Consider the following 12,131-nt stretch of genomic DNA (forward strand, 5'->3'; position numbering starts at 1 on the left):
TAATTTAAATTGCAGATACATTAGTGACGTAGTGTGTATGTAGAAGATTAGAAATAATTCAGTGTTGATAAATGTGTTCATAAAATTGTTCAATCCACAAAAGCAGCAGAGTGTAGCAGCATAAAAAACAGCAACTTTCATTATCAAATGAATAAACAATTATATAAATCTTAATCTAACTCGTGTTATTACAAACATGTAGACATGCAGGTAGTTGGGTTAAAAGATGCAGATGTAGAAGACAGGGGGTTTGGAGATGGATGATCTGCTGTGGAGACCCCTAATGGGAGAAGCTGAAAGAAGTAGAAGAACTATTTTATTATTACAAGATTGTAAGAAAAAGCTATATGAATGTTGTTTAGACACAATCATCAGAATAAAGTAAGGTATTGTGTAGTTTTTGTTTGTGGACACTTTTGAGTAAAAGACAGGAGGTGGAGCTGGAGGTAGCAGAGCTGAAGATGTTGAGGTTTTTGTTGGGAGTGACGATGAGGATGGACAGGATTAGAAATGAGTTTATTAGAGGGGAGAGCGCATGCAGAACGTTTTGGAGACAAGGTGAGGGAGGTGTGATTGAGATGGTTTGGACATGTGCAGAGGAGGGGCATGGTGTATATCAGTAGAAGAATGCTGAGGATGGAGCCACCAGGAAGGAGAAAAGAAGAAGGGCAAGGAGGAGGTTTATGAATGTGGTGAGGGAAGAGTCAGATGTAGAGGACGCCACCAATCTCCAATCCAGTTTGATTCCAAAGGTGTTCAATGGGGTTGAGGTCAGTGCTCTGTCTCAGGCCATTTGAGATCTGAATGATGATTAGCCATTTCTTTATAGAGCTTGCTTTTTGTACATTTCTGTACATGGTGGAAGAGGCTTCTCAGATTTTCTCTTTCTCTTTTTATTTATTCCTTTCTTTTATTTACCTAGTTTTTCTTTTTTTAAATCGATTTTTAATAGCATCAACACAGTATGACACATTCCTTGTACATGCAACTTATGATGCATGGCAGTGAAGGTGATTCTGATTCTGAATGTATTAATAAACACTATTTAATGTTTTTATACCCAACCATATTAAAGCAGCACTCAAAGAAACGTACTATAAATGTTGGCCATCGCACGAGCCATTAATGAACCTAATGAATTGCTGCCTTGGTCGTGTCTCCATTCAATGCGCCCTATCTAGGTTTTTTTATTTTCTGGCTCCATGTGGATTAGGTTAGACCCGCCTACCACAGCGTAGTTCAGCCAATAGGGATCCAACATGCGCATGCGCACATTGATTCCGAAAATGGCAAGATGGCACGCCGAGTCATTCAGCAGCTGCTGATCACTTTAGGTAAAGTATATATTTTAATAACTGTAGTTTAAGTCGTATTTAGGGTGTCTAAACGTTTCAGTTAAGACGCCAGTCTCATTTTGTAAATGCTGATTGCAGAACATGAAACTCGGTGAGAAACTCCGCTTCCGGGTGCGAGTTCAATGGCACAAGGGCAACTGAAAGTGCAATAATGCGACTGTGGGAATGTTCATTATGATTATTTAACCTGCCTGATAATGTGCAAAACATATTTAATTCATCTTGTTATGGAAACAACTTTGGACTTTCAGCCAACAAAAGTGATGAAGTCCATCACCACATCTGTTAATAATAATAATAATAATAATAATAATAATAATAATAATAATAATAATAATCTATTATTATTATTATGTGCACATTTATTAAAAAGCATTCGTTTCTCCGTTTTTATTTAAGTATTTGATATTAATTAATTTTCTCCAGTAAATGTATAGCAGCTACAGTCTCCTTCTGCTGTCAAAGTGTACATCATTAGGGTCTAAGAGCTTATTTTCCAGATGTTTATCATAAAGTACTTTATTTAGTCAATTTTTATCGATGTAACAGTAAGAATACAAGGCTGTTTACACACACAATATAAAAATAAAAAGTATATTAATATATTCTGAATATACAGTATGAAAAGGTTAAGAATAATATTATATATATATATATATATATATATATGTGTGTGTGTGTGTGTGTGTGTGTGTGTATACACACATATACAGTAACGACCTCGCTCGCAAAATCTTACCCTGTTTCACGAGCAAATTTCGAAGGCACGAGCAAACCCACGCTGCCGGTTCCCCGCTTTCGCCGGGAGGGTCGCATCAGTCGCTTAATTATGACGTATCACTCGGTCGCTCTCGTTGTTCAGTGCAGCAAATACATAATGGACTTACGGGCAATTTTCAAGAACGATTTATGCTCGTTCAACGGGGTTTTACTGTGTGTGTGTGTGTATATCTATATATATACACACACACACACACACACACACACACACACATAAATATACATATATATATATATATATATATATATATATATATATATATATTAATCACATGTTAGAGTTTGCTTTTATTGACACCTGTGCAATAATCATGCTGTCTATTCAGCATCTTGATCTGCCACACCTGTGAGGTAGATGATTCTCTCAGCATAGGAGAAATGCTCACTAACACAGAATTAGACAGATTTGTGAACAATATTTGAGAAATAGGCATTTTGTGTACATAGAAAAAGATCTTTGAGTTCAGCTCATGAAAAATGGGGGCAAAAACAAGTGTTGCGTTTTATAAATTTGTTCAGTGTATATACATATACATGAATTAAACAGAAGGGATGGATGGATATGTGTGACGGATATGGACACAAGTACAGATTAAAGTGTCCATGTGCTGGATATATATAGAAACACTTCCATAGTAAGGACCAACATCACGTTATTCATTAGAGGTTATTGAATCACCGAATTGGGCATTGAACTCTAGTGTCCAATAAATTGGAGTGTTTTTACTTTACTAGTAATACCACTGTACTAGAAGTTTCACTGATTATAACTGAATATAAAACTGCATTAGTTATGCAGATTACAGAGTCGTGTTATGTCTGTCCATCCATTTCATCATTAATATTATAAAATAATAAATGAGAGAGACCATGGCAACTTTGATATAATGGTTGCTATAATGCATTATTAATTTTGGTCCATGGCCCACTGTCATGTTTGATTTTTGGCCTTTCTAAGGGAGGGGTTTGGGCACATAGTGTAATAGCCGTGTAACACTGAATAGTGGCATTCAAAAAAAATAAAAAAATTCTCCACTCTGATTCCTTTTTTTTTAATTTTTGTATTTTTTTTTACCACTATAGGTGAAGGATGTCATAGCGCTTTTTCATGGCTCTAAAAGTGGTGCGAAGGCTGCATGTGCTGCGGCAAGCAGCTTTTCCTCATCCGCTCTGTCCCACCAATCTGAATGTGTCTGTTAGACAACACATATGCCTTCCAGGCGTTCCCACCTTGTTCCAGGACGGCCGTCATGCTCTCCCCGGTAAAGAGGGAAAGCTGTGCATCACGACTCGCGAGCCTCTCTTTCTCGTGACCGGATCCATCCGGCTTCCCGGTGACCCCTCGACAGGAGGGGCGCTCACCTCTCTGTTGCACGGCCTCAGCGCTGGTGAGGAACGTGCCTTTAAAGAGCGCCTCGTCTCCTGCAAGAGTTCTCAAGAGGTTCTGCACCTTGTACACTCCACGCCACATCTCTCAAGTGCAGGAGCTGTTGCTGTTCTCCATCGACTGGCTGATTTGGAGCAGGATGGAGCCAAAGGACTTAAGGAGCCTGAGGTGCTGCTCTCTGATCCGGTTTTAAATAAGTTGTGCATGAGGTTACAGCAAAAAGCTGGCGAACTAGAAGACAAGGTGGTGGTGAGAGCGCTGCTGGGCTCCACACGCCTGTATTTAGACCCACAGAGTTTCCTAGTGATGAGGTTGATGTCTGAGAGCCAGGCGCGGCTTAACACAGGACGCTTGAGCATCGGGACGCTGTGCGAGTTAGTGCAAGCGCTTTTCGCAGTAAATGGGCCGGATTGTGGCATCCTAGACCAGGCTATGGGGCAGATCCAGGACAAAGATCCAACTCATTGGAATTCCAGTGAGCTGACCTTGGTCTATAAAATGCTAGCTGCAGGGTTGGGTGAGGGTGGACGTTATCAGGATCTGCTGAATGAAATGAACACCAGAGCACTCAGACTTGCCACTAGAATGGACCCCATAACAGTCAGTGAAACATTAGGAGCTTTAATGATGCTGGGCCAAAAACAGGCACTCCCACTGGTCATAGCATTATGCAAACAGGCCGTGCGTCACGTGGAGAGCTTTACGGATACAGAACTGTCGAATGTATTGAATGCACTTATGTACTATGGACACAGTGATCGCTTTCTCGTCATGGCTCTGGAACGCCATGTACCCAAAATAGCCTTCACGCTCATCCCGAGACAGTAACCAGGGTAATGCAATATTTCGGGTGGCGGCGCATTTTTTCTCCTCCGGTTTTTGACGCGGTGGCTGAAAGCTTTGTGTACAGGGCAGATGACTACACCACGGACCAGGTATCTCGGCAGATAGTGGCGCTGGGAACGGTGGGATACGTACCTCAGGAGGCTGGGCGACTTTTCCGGAAGGTGGAGTCCGTCCTCAATGCACGTTTTTCACACTTCCAGCCTCGAACGCTGGTCGAGTTGCTGCATGCATGTACCCTGCTGCAGAGATTTCCACTCAACTTTGTGTCAAAGGTCTTCAGCCCATTTTTCCTACAACAGCTTCAGGGTAAGGGGGTCTATCTGGTACCTACACCTTTTTATTATTTCAAACCAAAATATATATTCTACTGTGGTGCTGTGGTCAGAATTGGCACTGGTGATGTACACCTGCTTACTAATAAGTTAACACTGGATTTAGAGAAGCTAACAAATTACTAGGGAGTAATTTTGAATTGAGTGTATACAGTATTCGTACATTATATTTTTAATTAGTCTTGTTTCCTGTCAGAGGGCAGTGTAATGGATCAGGGAGTGTTGGCTCAGCTTACACAACTCTACATGACTATGAAACTGGAATGTCCATTCTATCGGGTGTGTGTTTAATTCTTTCTGTACATCTAAACTAGCGTGTCAACTCAAAATGCCTATTTAATACTTAATCTTTTTTTGGAATAATATTTAGGGTCCACAATTTTTACCCAAGCTGCGAGTGAAGTCATTTCTGTATCCTGGGTGTTCATTGGAAAGTCTGGCAGACCCTCACCTTTATAACTGGGTGAAGAATGGCCTCGTGGATTTGCTGGGAGATCAAACTTACTTTGCCTCTAAAGTCCTTACACCATATTGTTACACACTTGGTAATGTATGAAGACATTGTTATATAACACAATAAATCTGCTTATGTACAGCGAGAACAAGCTCTGTTGTATTAGCTGTTTACTCCAGCACACTGGATTCATTTGCAGAATAATAGCTGATGTTAAAATGTAAAACATCGTTTACAGTTTATAGAAGCCAACAAACTATTTATCAATGTCTAAAAAAAACCTTTTTCTTCAGATGTGGAGATAAAAGTAGATGAAGATGGCTTTGTCTTACCGGCCAGCCATGTTGATGAAGTATATAAAAGGTAATAGAGTTTAAAAGAATAAATTCGAGTGGGTTCGTGTTTAGTCCGTGTTAATAAGCATATCTTTATATACACGATCAGAATTGCTGTTTGTATTGATGGGCCGAAGCGCTTTGCTGCTAATGCCAGACATCTTTTGGGGAAGGAGGCTATTAAGCAGCGACACCTAAAGATTCTTGGATATGAAGTGGTTCAGGTGAGTTTCATGGCCAGGTTTTGGTTTTTATCAGTCATTTTCTTGTGTGAGATATATAATAAAAAAATATATTGTTCTGGGCAACATAAAAGTGAATAATACATGGTCGCCATTGTTTACAAAAAAAGAATTGAGACGCTAACGCCCCACCTTGATTTCTCCTTAGCTTCCCTATTACGAGTTTGAAAACCTAAAGGACAAGGTAAACATCGTGGAATACCTGCACAAGAAGATTTTCCCTCACACCTACCGCCTGAGCTGGTGATCACTAGCTTTCCATATGCAGCAGGTTTCATGGCAGACTCGTTCCCTCAAACATATGAAGACTACTCTGATACTAAAGTCACAAATTGCCTCAGTTTCATTACATAAACAGATTTCCGTTGCACACGTCGCAATGCTGATGACTTGTTTTTCTTTTTTAATGATCATGTCCTAGTATCTAATGTATTTTTTTTTTCTTTCAGACTTGTACTATAATAGTACTATATAAATTATTTGTTTAAATAAACCAAAAGGGCCATGGTGCTTTTTTAATGTTGTCATTCATCATTAAATAATAAGGAATTTAAATTCAGCTGAAATTTTACATGATCATGCCGTGTTTCATGGAATCATATGTGCGTTGGTATGTTATCTTCAGATTGTAGCACACGGCTTATAATGGGATGGGGGAAAGCATTTTTTCAAGAAAATCAAATCCTGTACCCACATTGCCAAATATAGAATAATTTATTTGTTGGTAGCTGGCAACCCTTTGTTGCTGTACAAAGTCATTGAGGTACTTTTATTTAGAAACAAAATAGAGAGAATTGTATATATGATCAAAAGTTAATCAAACAAAAAAAAAAAGGTCTGTAGTTCCTTTTAACGATTATCTCCTGACACTTAGTTGAAGTGACTATTACTTATTAGACAAGAACATAAGCAGGGCAAAAGAAAGCCTGGCTGTGTTTACAGTCGTGAATACTTTTAAATCATTAACCCCCAGAGAAATTGAGCTTATATGAACCCTTCCCTTCTTTTTTTTTTTTTTTATTTCTTTTTTTTACAAAACTGAATGCAAGAATCGCAGTGTTTTACATGTCGTATGCATAATTGTACTGTATGATGCATACGTTTTAAGAAAGTTAAGACGAGTTCATCGGGTTTTTATGATGCTGGAATTTGAGGAAGTCCAAATTCGTCAACCAGAACTCCATCCTGTTTCGGGGAAAAAATTAAAACATGCCGAATGCATTATTGCTGACAAAGCAAATTAAAAAGTAAAGAACACCACTACATATATTTAGATCTAAAGCAAACATCTCAGCCATATAGTCAACTCTGGTGTTTCTACTTACCCGGTTGGTGCTTCTCTCTCCTGGAGTGCTATCTGGTATAGCTGGAGCTGAGGAGGCCTCGTCAAGGTAAGAGCTGTCATCGTCCAAAAGGAGCTCGTCTCCAAGTGCGTCCAGTTCTAACAAGCACAACATAAATTCATCAATTAAAAATAAAACAAGTGAATAGTGAAGGCTTCAATAGGTAGGACTACACTACCATTAAGTCTTTGATTGTAACATGGTTTTTGGTACCATATGGGCTGATCTGAGATTTCACACAACAGTCAGAAAACTGAGTGAGTGACTGGTGAATAAGTAAGGTCAGAGGAAACATCAAAATTCAATGGAGTTATTAAAAAAAAATCAGACAAATCCACCAGTTCTTCAGATGCTGAGCTAAAAAATTATTCAGACTGATACAATAACTGAAAAAAAAGAAAGCCTCCATCTTCATATACTAACCTGCTTCTAGATCATCTTCATCAATATCCGGCACTCCATAACTGCGGCTCAGAGCCTCCTGGACTTCATTAGCATCCTCCATCATGTCCTCCAACTGGTCTTGAAGATCCTACAACCCACGTTACGTTTTATCCACAGCACATAAGATCACATCATTGGTCAAATCTCTCTCTCTCTCTCTCTCTCTCTCTCTCTCTCTCACATACATACATACATATATACAGTGAGGAAAATAAGTATTTAAACACCCTGCTATTTTGCAAGTTCTTCCACTTAGAAATCATGGAGGGGTCTGAAATTGTCATCGTAGGTGCATGTCCACTGTGAGAGACATGATCAAAAAAAATTATCCAGAAATCACAATATATGATTTTTAAACTATTTATTTGTATGATACAGCTGCAAATAAGTATTTGAACACCTGTCTATCAGCTAGAATTCTGACCCTCAAAGACCTGTTAGTCTGCCTTTAAAATGTCCACCTCCACTACATTTATTATCCTAAATTAGATGCACCTGTTTGAGGTTGTTAGCTGCATAAAGACACCTGTCCACCCCATACAATCAGTAAGAATCCAACTACTAACATGGCCAAGACCAAAGAGCTGTCCAAAGACACTAGAGACAAAATTGTACACCTCCACAAGGCTGGAAAGGGCTACGGGGAAATTGCCAAGCAGCTTGGTGAAAAAAGGTCCACTGTTGGAGCAATCATTAGAAAATGGAAGAAGCTAAACATGACTGTCAATCTCCCTCGGACTGGGGCTCCATGCAAGATCTCACCTCGTGGGGTCTCAATGATCAAGGTAGTATCAAAGTTTTGAGACTAATGATGCTATTATTAATTATCAATTATGCTATTATGCCACGGGCGTTACCACGTCTGCAATTTCTTTATGGACAGCAAGAACAAAGAGCAAATGTGAAATTCTGAACGAAACTGAATGTGTGCTTTAAGAGCAGCAGAACAACACTAGAAGACGATGAAACATCAATGAGCTTCACCACCGAAACCGTTTGCCAACTTATGCGTGATGATCGTCGGAGTACCCTGTTGCTGCCAAGTTCGTCCCCAGGCTGCTGACCCAGTAGCAGAGGAAACTCCGTCAGCGTCCTTTATATCGAGGATCATTACAGGTGACGAAACCTGGGTGTACCGGTACGACCCTGAGACGAAGCAACAGTCTTCACAGTGGAAGAGCCTATCATCTCCACAAGAAAAAGGCAAGGCAGGTCCACAGCTTCTCCAAGTGCATGCTCATCGTCTTATTTGACATTTGCGGCATTGTGCATGGAGAATACGTCCCCGCGGGCCAGGCCGTCCATAGTGACTTCGCCTGAAGGAGGAAATTTGACGAAAGCGACCGGACCTTTGGCGCACTAGTCTCGAAACTTTTGTATACCACCTCGTACAACACTATATAATAACAGGAACGTTTTCTGTATATGGCTTGTTTTGCCTGGTGTGATTTGCTGTTTACCTCAATCTGATCAATCTTCACATTCTTGTAAGCCTTCTTCATTTCTTTGGCTCCAATCTTCATAGCATCCACCTGTCAAACAGGAGTCAATCAAGTAGCTAAGTCAGCTCACAGGAAACAAATATGACATACTGATTATTTGCTTAAAAAAAAAAAAAAAAAAAAACAACGCATTCCTAATGTAATCCTAATTGAATTTGAAAGGATTCTCTACTACATCAGTATAACTATACAGAAGCATTTGTTGTTTGTGTTTCAGTTAGCATAATATATTTAGCTGTACCTTAAGTACTATAATCAGAAGAGAACTGAGGGAATTTCGGGAAAAAAAAAGAAACTGTTCTTACAGTTGTTTTTGTGTCTTTAAGTGTCTGAATGGTGTAGTTGGCCTGCTCCATGTTAAACGACTGCTGCATCAGCTGATCTCTCTGTCCTTCATACCTGCGTGCGAACCGCCACCCCCCCCCACACAGTATTAAAAACCAATTACGATGACAGAAAAAAGGTTGGTCTATAGCAAATTATACTTACATTCTTTTCTGTTTAAGCACTCGCATTGCTTTCTGCTTTACCATATTCTGAAAGACACAATGGTCAACAATATTAGCAAATCAAAATCCAATGAATGTTCTCGCACTCCTAACCATCGTCAATGATTCAAGTAGTTCTAACATTAAACAGCAGTATTTCCAAGCATCAGACATGCATGTGAGGAGATTTCTGTAATGCAGTTGGAACATATTTAAGTAATTATACTTTATTAGTAGAATTTAGTTGGTTTGTTTAGTGGAAAACACAATAAATCTTCATTCAAAAAACAATTCTTACTCCTTTTACTTTTATTTAGCTTTACATTGTCCAACAGACGACTCGTTTAGTTTCTATTTTGTCCAGCAACCAATTTGCTAATTTATGTTTTCCGTTTATCGAGTACTACATTAACAAATCTATTTAAAACCGTAGAACCAAATTTTAGTTACATTTACTTCAAGTGCATTAAATATGGATGCAAATTTTCAAACTTCCTCTTTTAACTATTATTTGTAAAAACATCCCATAAATAAATTAATAAGATTGTCCTTTTACTTTTCTTACCTTTGATGGCCCATCTCTCATTTTCTTTATCTGATCCTTATATTTGATCAATTCAGCGTCGAGTCTGGATATCTTCTTATCAACGGACTCAGCCCGCGAATCAACCTGGGGTTTGGAGGAAATGAAAGAAATTGCAGTCAAAGCTTCAAGTGACAAAATAATATTTATTATAATCAGATATGTGGTGACATTTTTCTTGATTGCACATAACAGTGTCTTGCTGTCTGACACTGTGATTCAATCACCTGCAAAAACATGTGTGACCGGTTTGGTCACACGACATCAACACGCCCTTTTACACTGAAGGAACTATTTAACACACGAACCATCCATTATGATCTACGGAGCTCTATAAGTGACGTACCTGCTTAAAAAAACGCTAGTGCATGATCATGACACATAGGAGTATAACCCTCAACATAAATGGTGGGAGCAGGAGAATTAAAAGTAAACTCCACCCTGAAACATTAAACGTGTTTTTATTAAAACGTGTGTTGTGCATATGACTGTGATGCTATCGAGGTTGAGTGGTGCTTTTTTCACATGTCGTGGTGTTCAAAACGACTAAAGAAATCTCGAACGTAGCAGATAAAGCTCAGGATCCATTCAGCTTCTAAAAGCATTCATCGTTTTCTATTGACATCCAGAATCCTATATTCAAATATATACACATTTCAACTTCAACACACAGTAATGCTGCACAGTCGTGCCGATGCACAGTAGAGACCCGGCTTGTTTCGTTACAGATCTAGCAAATGACTAGATAACTATGTGAAGCATTTTGTCTGGAAGTGGACAAGATGTTATTTCATCTGCTTCAGCTGAATGTACAGATGTACAGAAGGTACCCGGGCTGGATAAGGATTAAAGCGGCGCTGCAGCAGTCTCTATAGGATTACGTGGCAGTCAAACGGCATTGTGGGTAATATATGGAACTGTTTAAACCAATTTTTGTCTTAACTGCATTCAATACAGGACGTGACTAAAAGTCACGTGACAATTGTAAACAATGGAATGCATTCAGGGTGGATTTTCTTGTGGAGAGGGTGGGGGCAGTAATAAAATACTGGGGGAAAAAAAAATGACTCCCCCCCCTAATATTCAACCATCCAGTTTGGTTCACCTCGAGGCCTGACGACATGCTTTTCAGCTCAACACGTTTGTGAATAGTGTTTATTGAACACACTCCTTCCTGGAACACGTTTTCACGTCATTCAGGGTGGAATGTCATTCGTGTGTATCCAAAATGGAGGATTTGTTTCTTCAGAAAAAAATCAGTGAAATGGTTTATTAATATTTTTACGTTGGGAAATAAATCAATGATGATATACTCGTGTAAAAACTATTGAGAGGTCTGTATATAAACATAAACACACACACACACACACACACACACACACACCGCTGGGTCAGGGCCAGCAGTCAAGGCAACAAGAGAACAATATATCAGACCGGACATCCATATATCTCACTGTAACTGTATTGCCACATATGTATATATATATTCTTTTAAATCTATAAGAATAAAATCCTATATGTCGATTTGCATCTCCAAGCACAGCGCCACATGACACAGCAAAATACGCAACGAGGGACAAAAACAGTTAGCAAGCCGGCTAGCTGTCAAGATGTAGCATTGACCGATACAGCAAGTCTATTTAAGTAGCTAAGCTAACATTGCGGTTAAAAAAATACACCAAAATGTGACTTGTTTTACCCACAAAAAAACACTTTCAATAAAGAGCCATTCATTTGAGCGACCCTATCGTGTGACACTACAAACCCCCCCAACATTATTATAACAGCGACTGGGTCACTTTCATTGTTTATTTCCTCAGACAGCTCCTAAAAGTAGAATAAACTAAATACTTACGGTTCCTATGCAGTCTGTAAGGTTGGGAGGTGGTGCTTTAGGTTTTCCTTTCCCGAAAATGCGGTTCATGTTGACTCGTTTTCTTGTTGTTTTAAAATGTAGGAAATCCTAAAAACAATAATCAAATCGGGCTTCCTGACAACAGCACAGCGAACCACCCCAAAAATCCCGGAAGTCGGCTGACG

At 39.2% G+C, this 12,131-nt stretch overlaps 2 protein-coding genes across 2 annotated transcripts; one reads left to right on the forward strand and one right to left on the reverse strand.

The window, feature by feature from the left end:
- The first annotated feature begins 1,239 nt into the window (after positions 1 to 1,239).
- fastkd3 (FAST kinase domains 3) lies at positions 1,240 to 6,250 on the forward strand. The gene is given in 8 exon segments (XM_046852429.1): positions 1,240 to 1,334; positions 3,219 to 4,333; positions 4,336 to 4,674; positions 4,897 to 4,979; positions 5,071 to 5,245; positions 5,448 to 5,517; positions 5,599 to 5,713; positions 5,880 to 6,250. Coding segments are annotated over 7 exon segments (1,971 nt in total). The 5' UTR covers positions 1,240 to 1,334; positions 3,219 to 3,243; the 3' UTR covers positions 5,979 to 6,250.
- Positions 6,251 to 6,426: 176 nt separating this feature from the next.
- Positions 6,427 to 12,131, reverse strand: chmp5b (charged multivesicular body protein 5b). The gene is made up of 8 exons (XM_046852430.1): positions 11,947 to 12,131; positions 10,074 to 10,178; positions 9,510 to 9,556; positions 9,326 to 9,419; positions 8,979 to 9,050; positions 7,498 to 7,606; positions 7,057 to 7,172; positions 6,427 to 6,916 (listed from the first exon to the last, which is right to left on the reverse strand). Exons 1-8 carry the CDS (start codon positions 12,013 to 12,015, stop codon positions 6,866 to 6,868), a joined length of 663 nt encoding a protein of 220 aa, XP_046708386.1. The 5' UTR covers positions 12,016 to 12,131; the 3' UTR covers positions 6,427 to 6,865.

This window comes from Silurus meridionalis, chromosome 6, assembly GCF_014805685.1.
Source record: "Silurus meridionalis isolate SWU-2019-XX chromosome 6, ASM1480568v1, whole genome shotgun sequence".
Classification (NCBI taxonomy): Eukaryota; Metazoa; Chordata; class Actinopteri; order Siluriformes; family Siluridae; genus Silurus; species Silurus meridionalis.